Below are 19,954 nucleotides of genomic sequence, written 5' to 3'. Positions count from 1 at the left end.
CTAAAGAGAGAGCAGTACAAGCCCCTCTGGCAGGCTGGGGGTTGTGTGTGTGTGTGTGTCTCTTTTTTTATTCATTTGTCAACGTATAAAAGAAGGATTTACGACAGATATATGTATTTTGTTTGTGGGCATGTCTGTGAGGCTCTGATCATGATGATGGAGACAGTTTGTTAGCACACAGTAAAAAAATGCTATTTTCATTAACAAATGTAAAAGCAAGCACATGCAATTCATTTATGGTTACTGGGGTTAGGTGTATGTACAGCAGCATTTAGGTGCACAAATACACAAGTTAATTGAAATACTTGTACTGTCCTAGTGCTAAATGTAAAGGGCCTGCACTGATATGGGGCAGTGATGGCTTAGCAGTTAAGGCTCTGGGTTACTGATCGGAAGGTTAGGGGTTCAAGCCCCAGCACTGCCAAGCTTGAGCAAGGCCCTTAACCCTCTCTGCTCTAGGGATGCTGTATCATGGCTGACCCTGCGCTCTGACCCTAGCTTCCTGACAGGCTGGGGTATGCGAAGAAAACAATTTCACTGTGCTCTACTTTATATTTGACCAATAAAGACTCATTATCATTATAGCACTTTTATCCAAAGCGCTTTACACTGTCTCACACACCCATTCACACACACTCACACAGACACACACCAATGGTAGCAGAGCTGCAAGCTTGCAACTTGGGGTTCAGTGTCTTGTCCAAGGACACTTCGGTATGTGGAGTCACGTGAGCCAGGAATCAAACCGGCAACCCTATGATTAGTGGACAACCCGCTCGACCACCTGAGCCACAGCCGCCCTGATTGATTAAAATCAATCCAATGTACATGCTTGACAATTGAATAGCTTGGCAATGCGTTAAATACAGTTGCCTGAACCCAAGCTGTTCCTTACAGTTTTTAATCATCATTATTATTAATTTGCAAATTAACATAAACAACATTAACAACATAAATTTTTTAGATAACTCTTATCTTAACAATTTAAGGAGAGGATATTTCTCTCTCTCCTTTTAGAAGTATCCTCCAGTGTGTGTTGCTTCGGTGCAGCCCAAGTTACCCGAGTGAACTCAATGTATTACGTTGAGGGTTTAGTTTTAAGGTGCTGTAACAGATTGGTAGTACTGAACCCAGCTCTGTTGCTACCGCCTCGCGAAATTCTAGCATTAAAGACATTACAAGTGGCTGTTGGACTGCTTTCGTTTTCAAATTTAAAATATTCCTGCCACAAATTCTGCTCTCCGGAACAGCTGACGTAAAACAAAGGATCGGGCTTAGGTTCAATAAAGCCAATACCGATTAGATAACCCTAATTGGCCCTGATGCAGATCTCTGAGATTGGTTCTGGACATCCCTACAACATGGACTGCACTGAAAACCTGTGAGATCCGCTAGTGCTGTAAACATGGTACCCTGCTACCACTCCTAACATGTTGGTAAAAACACACCAGGATATGCTGATCAGAACTTAACAACACAACAATCTATGCACTGTACACTGCGGCACTAATTATTTATCCTTTTTTGGCACAGTTTCCTCATAGCAACTCTCTCTTTCAGCTTATAAGGACAGCATGATAAATATTGACCATGTAAAAGATTTTATAGAAAAGTCGTTCTTAAAAATGTTTCCAAGAAACCAGAATGATTAATGATTATGATCTTTTTATTTCCTTTTGGTTTAGGTTATATATATAGTGATCCTTTAACTATCACCACCGGCTTGGGTGTTTTGAAAAGTTTTATGAATACCGTGAACCCATAATATTTTTAGAGCTGCAGCACCCCTACTGTGTACCAGAGCGTTACTTCCCACTTGTTTTTTTCATTCAGAGCTATTGCGCTGTTGTCCAGAATCCATTATTCAGCTCTCTGAGCATCTGCTAGTCTGATAAAAACACACCAAACTAAACCCAATGAGCCCTCTGCTTTAGCCTGCTCACACACCTCTCTCTCTCTCTCTCTCTCTCTCTCTCCCACCTTCTCTCTCTCTCCCACACTCTCTCTCTCCCACCCTCTCTCTCTCACCCTCTCTCTATCCCTCCCTCCCAGTTAGCTACCATCTTATTTTCAACATGAATATCTTTCCAGCAGAAATATTACCATACTGAAAAACGGCAGGAAGTCACTCTGCTGAATATAAATACACTTTTTTTTAGTTAGTTAGTTTATTTGTTTGTTCAGTCAACAAAGAGCAACAGTGGTAAGATGGCTGACAGACAGGTGCAGCTGTGTGTATGGTTTTAATACTAAAGAAAATATGTTCCTGTTTTTTTATTTATTATTATTATTTTTTTTTTTTTACTTGCTTGAGGCCAGCTGCTGCTCTGTGTTGGAGGAACAGTAAATTTCAGCCTAAAAGCCCGGCCCAGCAATTTTACAGCTTTGTAAACAACATATATTAAGAAATACAATCAAATTACCAAAATTAACGAACCCGAACAAAATACCTTTGCATTTCATGACCGTCAATAAATAAACCATTCCTCTCACCTCAGGTTTTTATCACTGGAATAACTTGTGAGAATAAATTGTTCTAGGAATGTCATGTACCATTTATGAGGAAATTAATCCGACTGGCCATTAAAAAGCCACCGTGCTGCTTCTCAGGAAGCCACTGATGCGGCCATATCATTAATCAAACCCCCCATCACTCCCCATCCCCCACCCCCCCTTTAGAACAATTCTGCTCATGCTGGCAGCTCTGACATGCACAAATGGTTTAAATGGCAAGGGTGCCAGACTGAAACTACAGAGTGAAAGCGAGTGTGAATCCTCTCATGAATTTCAGCGTAGTTATATGAGGCCGTGTGTGTGTGCGACTGAACAAACGGCCTCTCTCTGTGTTACACACTGCAGCCCATCACTCTCACTCAATAATCAGCTTCAGTGAACTAAGCATGCACTGTATATAAAGAGCAAGACAATATGGTGTGTTACGGCGCTGACTTTAAAGGCTGACAGCCTGATTAGCCCTTGATCAAAGTAACAACAGAGACATTTCATCACTCTAAATAGTTCTAGTTTAAAACGTACCTTAAACAAACCAAAGCTGCTTCCTTCTCCTGTATTTAAGCATCTTGCTAGTCTGTCAAACATCTAGAACCTCAAACTGCATGATGTATTATACCACAGTGTGGTTGAATTCTCATTCTGTGTGTTAGTTTTTAATAAGTGCAAGGCTCAGACTGTAGCGCCGTCTGTAACATAAACGACAGATTTATGAATTAACACGCTCATACTAATAAGTTCATTGACAGGGATTTGTAAATTGGATACTCTGCCATAATCCATGACCAATAATCTATTATAATAATAAATGGATGTAAAAAAAAAAAAAAAATGAACATGCTGTTTATCAAAGAAAAACATAATCGTTGAGGTGGTGAAGTTAGCCCTCAGTGATAGTCGGTGTGCATTGCAAAGTTTCCCAGCACTAGAAAGTCCTCAGAAGTGAAGAGTTTACACTTTCCAGTTTCTCTGTAACATGACAAGGGTTTTTTTGAGAGAGTGAGAGCGAGAGAGAGAGCATTTATTGTGCCTATAGTGTAAAAGCAGGAACCACTCATTAATAAATTAAACACTGTAATTGTTGACAAATCGCTGTGGTATAGCAGTCCCTCCAGGATTGTGCGATCGCAGAAATTAACACAAAATCAATCAAACTCCACGATATTCGGTGGAGCTGGCAATTTTTCAACATTACCTGAGATTTTACGCAGATTTGGGCCTCATGTGACATCACGCATTCAACCAAAGCCCTCTTCGATTCACGTGCGTTGAAAATGAGTACTGCTAAAAGGTTTCATTTACCAACAAACATCACTGCGAAAGAGCGTGCAAAACACTTTCGCGCAGTCACAATTTCAACAAATCAAGTAAAAACCTCTGCAAGTTGCATCGCAAATTTTTAAAAAGCCGCAGCAAAATCAAATGTTTTTTGCCGCAACAATAACAAAAAAAAACTCCACGAAATCCGGTATGGACTGCTTATAGCTTTCCAACGTGTCCTATAATATACGCTACTGCCTCCAGATCTAAAGCACAAATGTTCAGAGATTTGGACAGAGATTTTAAAAAGCTGATCAAGCGCATGTCACATTTTTGTGCAAGCTGTACATTTAGAAGCCACTCCAAACCTGTCAGAAGTGCCATATTTTCCATGGTTAAGGACCAATCTCTCTGCAGTCTCAGTATTAAAATCCATGCTTGTCTGCCCGTCCCACATTTTTCTTGAAGGACAAAGAAGTCATCCGTTTAAAAAATAAATAAATAAATAAATAAAAATAATAATAAAAAAATACAAAATCCAGAGGTGTGACTCTCTTGCCTCTAAACATGACTTCATCCGGTCAGGACCTGAGGCAGAGACACCTCACTTGGTGATACGGCTCAGAGGACAAAGCTATTATTTTGTGGCCTCAGAGTTAGATTATGTGTGTGTGTGTGTGTGTGTGTGTGTGTGTGTGTGTGTGTGTGCTTGCATGCGAGAGACAGAGTGAGCCAGACAGAGATAGGGAGATGCTTGTGTGTGTGTTTGTGTGTGTGTGTATAAATGAGTAAGTGAAATTGAGATGGGTGTTAATGCCTAAAAGAGAGAGAGAGAGAGAGAGAGCGCGAGAGCGAGAGAGAGAAAGTAAAGCTGTCAATGTGAGTGAGTATGTTGATGATGCAGAGTCTGCAGTTCAGAAGCAGTGCAGCGTGGGTTATAAATCTGTGATACGCACAGTAAAGATTATCGCTTTCTTCACTAAAGACGACCTGCGTGTGAAGTAAGTGCGAGTCAGTAAACACTCGTATAAAAACACTCACATGAACATGCTTTCCCTCAGTCTAACACACATGCGCAAACACAAGCACCCACACAGGACACACCCGGTCCCCTCGAATTAATTACAACCACTCAGACTTTATAGCTGGAAAATGTCCCAGGACAGTAATATCACTGATCATATCTACCACAGGACTGTAGTAACAACCTGCACTGAATACATTCTCTCTCTCTTTCTCTCTCTCTCAGGGTAACCCTGCAGACCTCTTTACCACTTTTTCACTAGCGTTGTCCCCCCCACATCTGTTTGCAGCGGTTTAAAAGATTTACAAGTTGCACTGGCTTTGAGAATATTTTTACCATTTAAGGTCAAATCCTTCAGTGTCTTGACAGAGATGTCATCACAGGATTATTACACATAACGTCTATTCTCTTTTATCTCTCTCATTCTCAGTGTATTAGCTATTTAGTTAATTTTTTCTTCCTTAAACCTCGGAGTGATGTTTGCAGTATTTCATTTTTACTACTTTTAACTTTTTACTTTTATAAGCTTTAAAATCTCTGCACTGTCACATCTTATTTTAAAGCGTCATGAAATACTAAACTACATTTTCTGAGATTTTAACAGGTGTTCGTCTTGCACATCATCAAAGACAATCTTAGCATCTGTTAATTTTAATTGTAGGAGAAAGCTGGTTAATTTTGAGCTTTTTACCGTTATTTTCGTCTTCCTGGTTTAAAATCTTGGTGACGTGGCAATGTACTATATGTACATTGATGTAAGAGTTCGAGTGTGTTTATTCTGGAGAGCTATGAGAATTTGAGAAAGGTGAACTTCGGGTTTGCTCATGAAAGCAGTTTGCGTCTACACGTTGATGCGGTACTCAATCCCGAGGACATTTCCATCCCTTCAAATGAGGTATGTGTCTGATTTTAACCATGACAGTTTTACTTACCATTTGAGATAATTAAACCGCTTAAAGCTCTGTGGGGCGTCGCTTGCAAAACTATTCAACGAGAGTCCTTCGCCTTTTATTGGGAAGAGCCTTCGCCTTTTATTCGTGAAAAGCTCGAGCCTATTAGCTATCTACCATTCCAACATTTCTCTCATCCGTGCTTCCTCCGGCAAGGAAACAATAATAAAATAGATTATAAAAACTGTACATACAATATATAATATAATATTAAAGCTCCGTGGGCCATCACGTGTAAGATTATGCAAAGAAAATCTGTGTTGAAGGGAAAAGCTTGAGCCTATTAGCTAACTACTATTCCGACATTTCTCTCATCCGCGCTGCCTCCGGTTTTGTTATGTTTTCCTCCATAGTCACGCCAGGGGCTAATGATTCAAACAGACAGGGCTTAGGACCTGCACTGCTATCTATTGTGTCACCATTTAGCCCTGGGGATTCAGGAGGAGAGAAGTCCTCTACCTCATCTGCAAACTTTGTCACTATCCATCTTTTTTTCGCCCCCCTCTTCCTCTCCTGCCTTTCCCTGCCACGCCCACTCCCCCTCCCTTCATCACACAGCCATCCACGCCCATTTAAGCTGCATTTTTCAAAAACATTGAGAGGTAGACTTGAGCTGAAGGAGGGAGGTTTCATGACCCTTTAAGGACAGTTATTTAAATAACACATTGATTAATTTATTGTCATAGCAAGCAAAATGAAGCTGCATACATCACCAGTAATGTGATTTATAGTAGGGCTGCACGATTATGGCCAAAATGATAATCCCGATTATTCTGATCAATATTGAGATCTCAATTATTCATCACGATTATTAATTGATTTTAGTGACAACATATTTTTATTGTACTTTCACAGTTATTACGTTTTCTCATGCCACAATATAACACACAAGTAGGCATGAGAAAACTTGAGCTGGTCAATTGTGACAGAATTTAGGAACATAGTGTGAGCCATGACAAATTAATTTACCTTCTGAAAAACTAAATTTAATATTTTCAGTTAATTTTACAGACTGTATGCAAAAAACAACCGTTAACCTGTTCCACCTTGTAAACAAATACAATAAACATCAATGTTCAGTCTTTGAAGTCTGCTCCTCTTAAATATATTTAAAGCTACACTATTAGACATTTTCCACTGTCATGGGTCTGGGCTTGAGTCAGTTCTCGAACCGCTCTGTGTATATTGTGTACATGTTTGAATAATCTCATATAGGATGTGATTGGGTGAGTTCATTTACCCATCAGATGGGAAGCGCTTTAGTTTAATGGTGTTCATTACTGATGCTCCGATCAGGATTTTTACGACCGAAACCGATCCAGATACCAATCTTTTTTTGTTTAAACTTTAATCAGGAGGTCTGTCATAAAAAGTTAAATGTAAGCTCTCTGCTCATGGTCACTGTTAATTGAGTTAAAATAATAGCAATGAGATACTCTGTTAGTTAAGTGATAAATAAACAAGCATAAAATATTTATTTTTAAATATCTTAAAAACAATAAAGAGTCCTAATTAAAAGTAGACTAACACAAAAATGATCCATATTAGGAAAAAGGCTAAGCTTTCTAAGGAAACAGCTTACTAAGCTTAATGTCAAATTGATATTAAATACAACCCATAGTAATTAAACATTATTTCATTTCTCATTTTTTAAAAATATTTTATGAAGTTATTATAAAATCTATTTTTTAATATAAAATGATTTATTTATAACTAAGCACAGACATGTCAACACCCATAACAGTGTTGCCATGTCTGCTGATAATATTGTGTTTTGGGGGTATTAAATCAAAACATGGAAACTGGAGTTGACTTGTCTAGTAATATCTGGCAACGGTGAGTTTAAATGAAGTGAATTAGAGTTAGTGAAGGGAGAGCGGCAGTGTACTGTATGTTTACAGACGGAACAGTTGCCACTCTTGCTTATGATTGGTGAGGAATTTTTAGTAAAGAAGTTTGAATGAATCCCTCCTTGCAATACTATTAATTTACTCCGCGTGAAAGCTGCCGTGTCTACACGAGCAGGTGCAAGTTCAGGTCATTTTGCGGGATCAATAAAAGATGGCGGTTGTGAGATCGGGAAGTTGAAGCAGATGATGTACAGCGTTACTTGTCATCATAATGGCTTCTCTGCAGTATTTCCACACCTGTTCGGTTGTCTGAGGAGATGAAAAGCAGTGTGAAAGTAACTGTTGCTCGGTATAGATGCATTTTGGACTTCCTGTAGTTTTTATCCCGATGGAATTATACAACTCCGAACAGGTCACTCGCACCGGTGCGAATAAATATTTATTCACAGTCGCACAAAGTACTATTCAGTCACCAATGCGAGTGAAATGGTCGCACTGTAGAGCCCTGAGTTTATCTGCAAAGTTTTTTCCCGTTCGGCGTGATGACGTTTAATGTCCCCGACAACCTCTGTAGTGCCATTTAGCATCATGTTAATGTCATGATTCCCCTTGCACAAAGCGCTGGAGCTCGAAGCGAAACTGGCAGCTCGAGAGCTAAAATGCTAACTCCGTTTCGGGGTTTTGGCACTACAAAATGACGTCATCCCTGCGCCGCTCTATGGTGATTGGTTTTAAGTTTAGGAAGCACTTGATTTGATCTGCAGCGGGGTTTTCTATTAGCGGAGGACGAACTTTAAATGTTAATATCGCAGTCGATCATGTTCATTTAATCGTGGGCAGTCAAAATCGTAATCGCGTTCCATATTCGATTAATTGTTCAGCCCTAATTTATAGTTTCAGAACAGCAGCATTTTAGCACTGGGACGGGGCCGGTATGTGAGACTGTGTTTGATTTTTTCACTTGTCTCTTTCACTTCTGGTATTTTTGCAGGCAGCTTTGTATCAGAGAAATAAACCCTACAGGGTCCTACCAAGATTGCATGTATTTCAGGAAAAGTCTGTGTGGCTTTGTAAGCTCAGCACAAACACACAAACTAACAGGTGCCCAGTATATTCTAGAAAGAAAGAATGTGTCAATCCTCATTACTCAACTAGAGAAATGTATCCCACAGATACAACAATTCAGCGCACTGGGTTCAGTGGCAGATTTTGAGTTCATTTTGTAGTTTTCTTCACTCTGCTCAAGTGTTTCTGAGTGAGCCTATTCAGATAGCAAAACACATTTCAGCTTGTCAAGAGGCTTCAATGACCACTCACGTGAAAAGTAAAGGTTTTTTTTTTAAACTTTGTTCCATAAGTGCAATCATGTCATTTCTTTTGACAATTTTCTCTTACATTTCTTATGAAACTGCAAAGAAATACAAAAACACTTATTTAACATACATTACTCTGTGAATACAATTCGGTTTACAAGCTATATGCACTAAGCACATTGAGCCGTTATATCACAAACGGCAACACTCACCAAATACAATCACACAAGATTACAAACTAGAAAGATGAATAACAAACTCACAAGCAAAGCTTCTTCCAGTCTTTACACAATGATTCAACGTGTGTTCTTCACTCTGCCGAACTAAAATGGCTAAACACTACAAATAAAGTTTTGTCTTTCAAAGTGTTCTTTGGCTCGATCCAAGACAAACTGCGCTATCTAGTGGACGATAAAGATATTGTTAAAAATAATATAACATTAAAATTCTTTTTAAATGTCATTGTTTTTGGAGATATGAGGTTGCCATCGCACATGGTAATATACTGTAGTGTCCTCTTTGTGTATGGCACAGATCAAGTCCATAGGTTAATGTTCCATTGATTTATGGACACAAGAAATATGTACAACAGTTGTCAATTCACCAATATGTAAATAGTTCAACCAATTTTTATTTGATACCTTCTTGCTTATCACCCTATAGAAAGACATGTATCGCACATATACAGTATCTCACCTAAATGACTACACCCCTCACATTTTTGTAAATATTTGACTATATCTTTTCATGGGACAACACAGAAGAAATGACACTTTGCTACAATGTAAAGTAGTGAGTGTACAGTGTACGGCAATCTTCTTATAGCCTAGGCCATCTTTATGTAGAGCAACAATTCTTTTTTTCAGATCCTCAGAGAGTTCTTTGCCATGAGGTACCATGTTGAACTTCCATTGACCAGTATGAGGGAGTGTGAGAGCGATGACACCCAATTTAACACACCAGCTCCCCATTCACACCTGAGACCTTGTAACACCAACAAGTCACATGACACCGGGGAGCAAAAATGGCTAATTGGGCCCAATTTGGACATTTTCACTTAGGGGTGTACTCACTTTTGTTGCCACCGGTTTAGACATTAAACTTTATGGAGATAAGGAGAATAAGAATAAGAAGAATACTAGCAATAGGTTTCCTCCTGAAGGAGGAATCTTAAAAAGCACCACAATCCACCAGACTTTCTTACACATAAACTCACAAAAGCTCCTAAAACTCTTCTTCCAGATCTCTCTTCTTCTTCTTCTTCTTCTATCTCACTCTGAACTCTTTCGAGCCTCAAGTCTCAATTAAGATCAGTGTTGTTCCCTCACAGGTCACAACACATCCACAACATTATTAGGACTGCAACAACTAATGAATAATTAAAATAATTGACAACAAATGTCATTATGGATTAGTTGGGTCTGTGACGTCACTGTGGATAACCCCCCCCATCAGCGACGTCACTTCACAATGGTGAAAAACGCATTTCTATGAATAAAACACATCTGAGAAATGGTGGCGGTCACAGAGTGAGCTGCTGCGGGAAAAGTGCACGATCCAGGTCGTCCAAAAGATTAGAATGTTTTAAATTAAGTGCTTCAAACAAACTTGTAAGTGTATTAACGTGACTTGTCATGTCAGAAGCCTTTATGTCCTTATCTGTAAACATTAGAAATTCATGCCAGTATTTCCATTTTACATAAATGTTCGTCCTGACAGCAAGCGAGTCTCCATTAAACTTCACTGAATGAGCGAGAGTCCACGCATACATGTCAATCAAACAGCGTGCAATAGAAAGGAAGCGCAATAACTCTCACCAAAATATTCATTTTGATCAAATATGTTCTTTGGTGCTATATTTAGCGATATTTAGAAATAAAAGTAATTGTGTGTCATACATTTACAGAATAAAGGAACATGTTACTGTGTTCAGATAAGTGAATGTGTGTTACTGCAGAACATTCAACCTCTTACCAGTTAACACTCAGTTTGTGCTTTTGTTTTTCTTTTTTTTCCTCTCTCTTTTTTCCTATAGTGATTTAACTTCTGCTTGAAAGCTTGTGGAAAATCAGTTGTTTTTTTGTTTTCAAAATCTAAAGTAAATATTTTTTTTAAATCCTTTGCACAATGTATAGCATAGTTCACACAGATACATTTAATACCTTTTTCATAGCCTTCAGTTTGCACAATGTTTGAAGGACAACGTTGGGCAGAATGTGAAATAACATGTTTTTTTTTGAAAAAATACAGAAAAGAAAAACTGGCCTTTTAATCCAACTAATCGAAGAAATAATGGACAGATTATCAAATTATCAAAATAATTATCATATTATGATATAATTATCAACGATTATCAAAATAATCGTTAATTGCAGCCCTAAACATTATAAAGGAGACATCGTTATTAATCACGAGTTTTTGACCTCCCCATGAATCAATTAGCTCTGTATCTGGTGTGACCCAATTTCACAATTCCTCACAAAAAGCTTCATAGGAGTCAAATCACAGAATCGACAGACTCAGAAAGTAAATAACCAAATGTACTGAGCAACACACAAAACACACAAGCAGCACCCCTCCACATATCATTCATATGGTATTGCACAAAGACAGGCAGTATTAACTGCTAACACATGAAGAGAAAATAAAAATGAAAGGTTCACACTGTACCTGCCACTGAGTTGGGTCTGGGCATCATAAGGCTGGAGGAGTTGTGTGTTGGATAGTGGACTGGTCCATCAGCATTATAGCCTGACGCCACAGATCCTGCTGTTGCTGCATTTCTGATGGCCCCAGAGGCCTCTGTGTAGGAAGTGGGCACTTCTTCCTCTGCCACAGGAGAGCAGGTTTCTGTGCGCATGGTGGGCGGTGCCAGCACATGATGCCCGGTAATCCTCACACTGCCTTCCTTACTCCACTCCAGACTGGACCCGTCATTCTCAGAGGAGCTGGTGATCGTAGCTGCAAAATAAAGAGTGCCTACAGCAAGTGGTCCTGTCTGCAATTCGGTGAAGAAACAGTTCCAAAAAGCTTGCTATTTCTGCTTGTATTTGGAAAGAAAATGAATAAATGGAATTGAATATGGAAGAAAAATTTCCTAAATAACAGAATAAACTCCTTCCTTCTTAACATCTGAAGACATCTTATTGGAATAACTCTATGCTCCTGCAGTAATAATACAATGTGGTTAGCACAATCCACTTTGCCAAAGGTGTGTAAATCAACCCTGCAAAATCTTTGGGGGCACAAACCTATTACAATCTTTTTAAAAGGGGTGCGGTGCCTCTGTGTGTCACAATTCCATAAGACAACTCTTCATACAAGCCTATACAAGATGCTGAACTGAAATGGGTTTCACTGAAAACTAGGGCTGTGACGGTGGCCATGACAACCACACCACTGCGGTGGTGGAGAGTGACTTGCGGTAGTATCACATCATACACCACGTTAATTACCATTACCACGTTAATGTTTCTGTTGAGTTGGCATATGACAAGTACAAAGAAAAACGTTTTGTATACAAGTGCTATAATGATAATAATAATAATAATAATCATCATCATCAGTTGCAATATTAATTTGTGTTTATAGCCTACCATATAGCAGGAGATTTTATATTAATTCACAAATTACATAATCAAACGCCTTATATGGTGTTGTCTGTTAGTTTGGCGTGGGGTTGTTTGAGCGTGTCAAAATCCAGTCAGGCAAATTCTGCGATTTCACTTTGGATTCTGCCGCTGTGATGGATCTTGTTGGGAATCCAAATGTTACATTTTGGATTTGTGCCTAATGAGAGAGGTGAACCAATAAATTTGGATGAAGTCATATGTCGGCTTTGTGGGGGGAAAAAGTGTTAAATGGGCAAACAGTACAAATAACAGGAGCCATCTCCAGGCATGTCAGCCGGCCGCGTTTTTTAATTTTATTTAATATTTAGATTTTTAACATATTACTTAGGTTATAGTCCTACTGCTATTTTTTTGTTTTATAGGCTTGTGGTATACTACACTTGTAAAAGAAATAAAGTATTCATCAGAGAAACGTGCCAAAGTCATATCTCCCTGCAGTTCTCACATCTGGTTTCCCATTGAAGCTAAGCAGGGTTGAGCCTGGCTGGTCCCTGGATGGAAGACCTCCTGGGGAAAAGGTTGCTGCTTGAAGTGGCATCTAGCAGGGGGCGCTCACCCCCTGCTAGGGTGTGGGGCCTAAGGCCTAATCTGTGTGGGGCCTAATGCCCCAGTATAGTGACAGGGACACTATACTGTAAAAACAGCACCGTCTTTTGGATGCGACATTAAACTGAGGTCCTGACTCTGTGGTCATTAAAAATCCCAGGACACTTATCGTAAAAGATTAGGGGTATAAATTCCCCCATTGGCCCTTCTCTATCATGGCCCCTACTAATCCCCATCTCTGAATTGGCTACATCACTCTCTCCTCTCCACTACTAGCTGGTGTGTGGTGGTCGATCTGGCACACTATGGCTGCCGTCACATCATCCAGGTGGATGCTACACACTAGTGGTGGTTTAGGAGGTCTAGAAAAGCGCTATATAAATGTGACTGTAGCTAACATTTGACTGTTTTTCATTCCATCTCTTTATTATCCACCAATTCTCCTTCTCTCCTGGAGTGCAATCACAATACCGTATCCCACAGCGCCCTCAGGCTGTTTCTCATTGCAACAACACGACACAACAAGTCTGTTGAGTTGTTTCACTGACAGAAGTGCTAAAATAAAAGCACACATTTTGTTACGAAACAGCGAAATGATTTTTTTAGATTTAGGTTTTTATTCATTTTAAGGCTATAAGATTATATATATTATTATTATATAGTGATGTAAATTTCACTTTAAACGGCTGAATCCACAACGCTAGGATTTATACATCATACACCACAATGAGGTGAAATGACAACGTGACATTCAAGATGACACAACCTAACGAACACACTCAAATTAAAACCCAGTAGAGTTGTGCATGCAATTATTTTAAATGACCATTTATTCACCATTTATCAAAACAGCACACACCTGCACTAGAAGCCTTCATGAAAAAGGGCGGACATAATAATAAAATCATGTTATCCTTTCCCGTTGTCTCAGATTGCCTAACAAGGCTGGAAAACACTGACCTACAAAAAAAACCCAAAAGAAAAGAAAAGAAAAGAAAAGAAAAAAAAAAAAAAAGGCAGTGATACTCTTCAACTACAGGGAGCAATCATTTCCTGTCTTACACTCTATCTCCATCTTTCTTTCTCTCCATCAGCCTCTCTGGATTGTAAAAGGATATTGAGAATTTCCCACTTCAAACACACACTGAGTCACCTGTTACGGACATCACAAAAATCGTGCCTTTGAATAAAACTTAAAACGGCTTGAAAGAGGAAAGAAAATCTGTATTAATAAATCTTTTAAAATGTGACATGCATGTTCAATAATTAGTATTTAAAAGATGACATACATTCATAAATTCACATTACATGAATTCACATCTATGGCATTTTCGTTTGTGCAAGTATTCCACAGACATTCATGTAGAAGTGTGTCTCCGTGCTCAACACAAATACAGTCCATTGTAAAGACCCGCTCTAATAAATAATAAATGGATGTGTGCAGTCCTTGAGAAAATTCTTACTGCTATGCAGCCTCATCCACTCTGTGGGGAAACTTTAATCTTCCGTTTCAGAGAGCAGGAGATGCTGGAGTTCAGCTTTTCATTACAGATCCCAAGGGGAAAAAATCCTGTATCACCTAGCAAAAAAAAATATTCCAACCACCATCTTCTCTCTCTTGGTACAACAGAAACAGCATTAAGTCATTATCAACCTTTTATCTCTTTCTCCCTCGCATTATGTCTCTCACGCTATGCAGACTTAATTAATGGTATATTATTCTCTCATTGCACAACTGTAACATTATTGTCATTATTACTAAAGCCGTAAGTGGTTAACTAGAATAGCGCAACTTAGTCTTTGTGGTTATTAGTAGAACCATTTTTTTTTATATAACTTGGCAGATGTGAGAAACAGGGGAAAAAAAAAAAAAGATTTGACCATACTCTTTATACTCTATACACATTTAAAATACCTTATACCACATCTGATATTACTTCTGGATTAAATTTTCCAGTCCTCCAAGCAAAGACAGTAGCCACATGAAAGCATCACAGATATTTTTGCATATATCTGACAGCAGCCCTCACATTTCACTGCTCGAAAGTTTGTGAACCCTTTAGAAGTTTCTATATTTCTGCATAAGTATGACCTAAACCATCATCAGATTTTCAAACAAGTCCAAAAAGTAGACAAAGAGAACCCAATTAAACAAATGAGACAAAAATATTATACCCGTTCATTTATTCGTTAAGGAAAACAATCCAATATTACATATCTGTGAGTGGCGAAAGTATGTGAACGTCTAGGATTAGCAGTTAATTTGAAGGTGAAATTAGAGTCAGGTGATTTCAATCAATGGGATGATGAGCAGGTGTGGGTGAGCGCCCTGTTTTATTTAAAGAACAGATCTATCAGAGTCTGATCTTCACAACACGTTTGTGGAAGTGTATCACGGCACAAACCAAGGAGATTTCAGAAAAAGAGTTTAGGATGGTCATCAGACTGGAAAAAGTTACAAAGCCATCTCTAAATAGTTTGGAGTCCACCAATCCACAGTCAGACAGATTGTGTACAAATGGATGAAATTTGAGACCATTGTTATCTTCCCCAGGAGTGGCTGACCAACAAAGATCACTCCAAGAGCAAGATGTGTAATAGTCTGTGAGGTCACAAAGGAGCCAGGGTAACTTCTAAGCAACTAAAGGCCTCTCTCACATTGGCTAATGTTAATGTTCATGAGTCCACCATCAGGAGAACACTGAACAACAATGGTGTTACGACAGTTACGTCAAGCAAGCAGTTCATGTGAGGAAACCCACAAACATCCCAGAGTTGAAGTTGTTCTGTACTGAGGAATGGGCTAAAATTCCTCCAAGCCGATGTGCAGGACTGATCAACAGTTACCGGAAACATTTAGTTGCAGTTATTGCTGCACAAGAGGGTCACACCAGATACTGAAAGTAAAGGTTCACATACACTTGTAATGTAATACTGGATCATTTTCCTCAATAAGTAAATTACCAAATATAATATTTTTTATCTTGTTTGTTTTACAACAAAATCCTAAAAGTTCTACTTTTAGGATTTGTGTGAAAATCTGATGATAGTTTAGGTCATATTTATGCAGAAATATAGAAAATTCTAAAGGGTTCACAAACTTTCAAGCACCATCACAATGATGATCAATATCAATCGTCGATGCACCATTCAGAAAACGATTTTCACCCACAGTAGCACAGATGATCTCCATCACCAGCTCTCAACAACAATACACAGCTAAAAGATTGATCCAATACCCCTGTGTAATATAATAACTAAGCCAAAGAACAATAATAGCTCGTACACAGGCTGTCAATGTCAGAGTACTAACAGAATTTGTGAATGTAGCTGGGAACAGCTACAGGCAGAAGAACATGTGTGTGTGTGTCTGTAACATCATTCTTGAATGAAGCCGAGCGCTGATAATGGTGCTGCAGTGGTTGAAAGAATAAGTGTGTGTGAGTGTTACCTATAATGCCGCTGTCCTTGCTCTCTAGCGTGGAGCTGGGGCTGGTGATTGTGCCGCTGGGGCTGCGTTGGCTGGCACTGGGACGAGTAGAGCTGTTGTTCAGCGTGGAGCACGGGCTGTCTGTACACGCAGATGCTGTACTACTGGTCAGAGTGGAGCAAGGACTCACCCCCTGATTCACTGAGCACTACAAACGCAAACACACACACACACAGGCTTTTAAGCTTTGATGTTCTATGTATACACACACACTATTAAATCCCATCATGTAAACGCTAGTATCTTTTTCAGCTTTCTGATAACACAGAGAGAGGAGCAACGGAGAGAGAAATGACTTTACAACTACGGAGGAACAGTCTACAAAATTAAGCTTAGAGATAAATATCAAAGCCTTGAACCAATAAACTGCATGCCGATCAACAGATTCCCTTTTGAGGCGAGTGCTGAGAGTTCATTTCGAGTTCAGCTTTTTTCACACTCCAAACAGATTCAGCCGCATCCACTGTTTCAGCAAATAAATCAGCTTCTCATTAGTCACACAGAGACACGTGTTTGGAGTAAGATCACTCACCACATTATTCATCTGTACCAAAACAAACCAAGGACAAAACTGCTCCAAGTTAAAACCACCACAAAGCTCTGAAACCCAATCTGTCTTGATTCTACTCTCTGCTCCTCGTCCAATTAAAAATCAGCAACATTCGATCACATCACATCCTTCCGTAAAAATCTGCTAAACTGGTACTTGATTCAAACAACCTGATCAAATGAGGTGGTATATTGCACACCTAATTTTAGAAATAAAATTATCATTTAATAATTCATACATTGGTTTTTATTCACACTGATGAAAAATACCTCAATTAAGATTGCATGCACTAAATTTTCATTTAACAAACACAAAGCAGACACAAAAGTCGTTTTTATCCTCCATTTCACTCTAGAGCATATACCATATACATAGATATATATACAGACATAAAACAAAGTATCGTAATTTAACTGGAGATACTGCTAAAGAATATATATGTGTGTGTGTGTGTGTGTGTGTATATATATATATATGTAAGGCTGTCAATTTAACGCATTAATATAGTGCAATTAATTATGGTAAAAAATTAAAACAATGTACGCACCCTGCCCCGCCCCTGCCATATACATCATCTTACACTGCATGCAGTTGCGTAGTGACAAGCATGATGAAAACGCATCCAAATGGAAGCACCGATAAGACTAGAGTAAAGACTAGACTAAAGTCTTTTAGGACTATCTGCAATAAGGAATTTGCATACCATTGAAACAATTCCAGCCTGAAATACCACCAGAACTCAAAGCAAGTTTTAGCAAGCTCTACAGTTAACACAATCTGGCTGCTCCTGTCAACACGCTCCATGAAACCACAGAGCAGGCAGCACAGAATTACTAAGTCTACATCTGAAAAACTAACAAACGCAATAGCTAAATGGATAGTGAAATTTATATCAATATAATATAATATAATAATCATATATATAATTTTATTGGCTTAATTTGCATGAAATAAAATAAAAATTAAATGAGGCTTTATTTTAGCACTTCTGTCAGTGAAACAACTCAATACAGCCTTGTTGTGTCATGTTGTTGCATGTTGTTGAAACAGCTTCAACTACAATTCCAGCCCTAAAACAGGTAAGAAATGAATTTAAATGTATTGTGAGGGAACAGTCGAATATCCATTTCAAAAGTATTTTAGCAGAATCCTTTCCCAACCTGTCCCATTAGAGCTATGAAGAAGAAAGGCAAACTTTATCGTCATGATATTTTGAATCAGATTTAAAACAATTCTGAAATATTTGAGGTCTCATCTTTAAATAACATTGGCATTGATTAGAGCTGTCAAAGTACATCCTCATGAGCAGCGGATCACTGAGACAATGTGCTCGACTCTGAAACTTTCAAATGCTCCGGGGTGGGGGGGGGGGGGGGGTGGGCAAGGGAGACTGCAATAAAATAGTGTATGCATTAAGCCCCACTTCCTTTCATTGTTCAACAGTTAGAGGAATGGAAATACAGAAAAAAGCACCTTTTCAATAATAAGCAATAAAATAAATACACTATCAGTAATGGTTAAAGTAACTACATTTACATTTATGTCATTTGGCAGACGCCCTTACACAGAGCGACTTACAATTATCTCATTTATACTGTACATCTGAGCAGTTGAGGGTTAAGGGCCTCGCTCAAGGGCCCAACACTGGCAGCTTGGCGATGTTGGGGTTTGAACTCATGACTTTCCGATCAGTAGCCAACTTTGATCAAAGTCTATATCCCAGATTTGCATGTTTTTATCAGCTCTCCCGTTTCCAAAATTCCCTTTAATGAAATAAGATTAACAACATTTCAAAAATAGTTTCCAAAAGTCTTCCAGCCATTTAAGATGTAATGAGTCCAAACAGAATCCACAAGCAATAGATTTAAAGGCTTCACTGCTTCTTCATCACAGTTAGAGACTAATTATCTCCCAGTCGGATACAAGCACGAGCCTTTAAACCTGCACTCTATTTCCCTTACACACACTCAGGTTCATCAGAAGACAGATCACTGAAGAAATGCTGAACACAAATCAATAACATGCACTCATGGACAAGTCCTCTATTGCACTTTAAACACAATGTAAACACAAGCTAGGTTAGCATAAATGGTTAGCCTTATGTTAAGAGAAGAGCCATTCCAGGGATAATGAGTCCATAATCCAGCTCCACTGCTCAACTCCTCTCGTTTACTCAAACAAGTCCACCTCTATGTGAGTATTCTTTCCCTCCTGTCTTCCTCCAGCTATCCGTGTTGTTTCAGCTCATTTCTAAGATGCCTGTATACTCTCTCTCTCGCTCTCTTTTCCTTAATACACATACATATGACCAGGCTTGGGGTGTAAAGGAATACATGCAACAGCGTTACGTAATCAGGATACAAAAACCAGGTAACTGTAATCCGTTACAGTTACGTCAAAAAACAAAGTAATCAGATTACAGGTACATTTTGTAAAAATGGGAATTCTATCAGGATCACATTTTTTTTCATTTAAAACCAAAGAAATGAATCTTTTGACATAATGGAATACAGACAGCTGCACGATTATTGCTCTGGTTCTCTCTTGCCAGTCGTGTCTTACATGAGCATCCTCCTGGTGCATGCGCAAATACATTCTGATTAGAAATAAACACGTATTGTTCTATGAAATGCTTTTGTTAATGTGACTTTATGTCCTCTTTTTCCCCCGGACACGTTCTCTTTTTTTGTCCTTAGAAAAGCGTCCGGCCGGGATTTCGAAATTTGACAAAACGTCCGGGATTCGGCTTTAGTTTCATTATGATGAGTTCACGGTCTAATACTGCGCATACTTGTATTGCTTTAACCCCTCTCTCTAATACCCGAATT

General features: G+C 38.8%; 1 protein-coding gene across 3 annotated transcripts in view; it reads right to left on the bottom strand.

The window, feature by feature from the left end:
* tanc1b (tetratricopeptide repeat, ankyrin repeat and coiled-coil containing 1b) overlaps positions 1 to 19,954 on the bottom strand; it is a 157,591-nt gene that overhangs the window by 57,214 nt on the left and 80,423 nt on the right. For 2 of the 3 annotated variants that reach the window (XM_053627140.1, XM_053627142.1), the window contains 2 exons: positions 16,538 to 16,724; positions 11,579 to 11,887 (listed from right to left, as the gene is read on the bottom strand). In XM_053627140.1, coding sequence (XP_053483115.1) covers positions 11,579 to 11,887; positions 16,538 to 16,724 — 496 coding nt within the window. The remainder of the gene's footprint in view (positions 1 to 11,578; positions 11,888 to 16,537; positions 16,725 to 19,954) is intronic. The other variant, XM_053627141.1, reaches the window with a different exon arrangement.

This window comes from Ictalurus furcatus, chromosome 6, assembly GCF_023375685.1.
Source record: "Ictalurus furcatus strain D&B chromosome 6, Billie_1.0, whole genome shotgun sequence".
NCBI classification, from domain to species: domain Eukaryota; kingdom Metazoa; phylum Chordata; class Actinopteri; order Siluriformes; family Ictaluridae; genus Ictalurus; species Ictalurus furcatus.
This window is presented reverse-complemented; position numbering and strand designations above follow the sequence as displayed.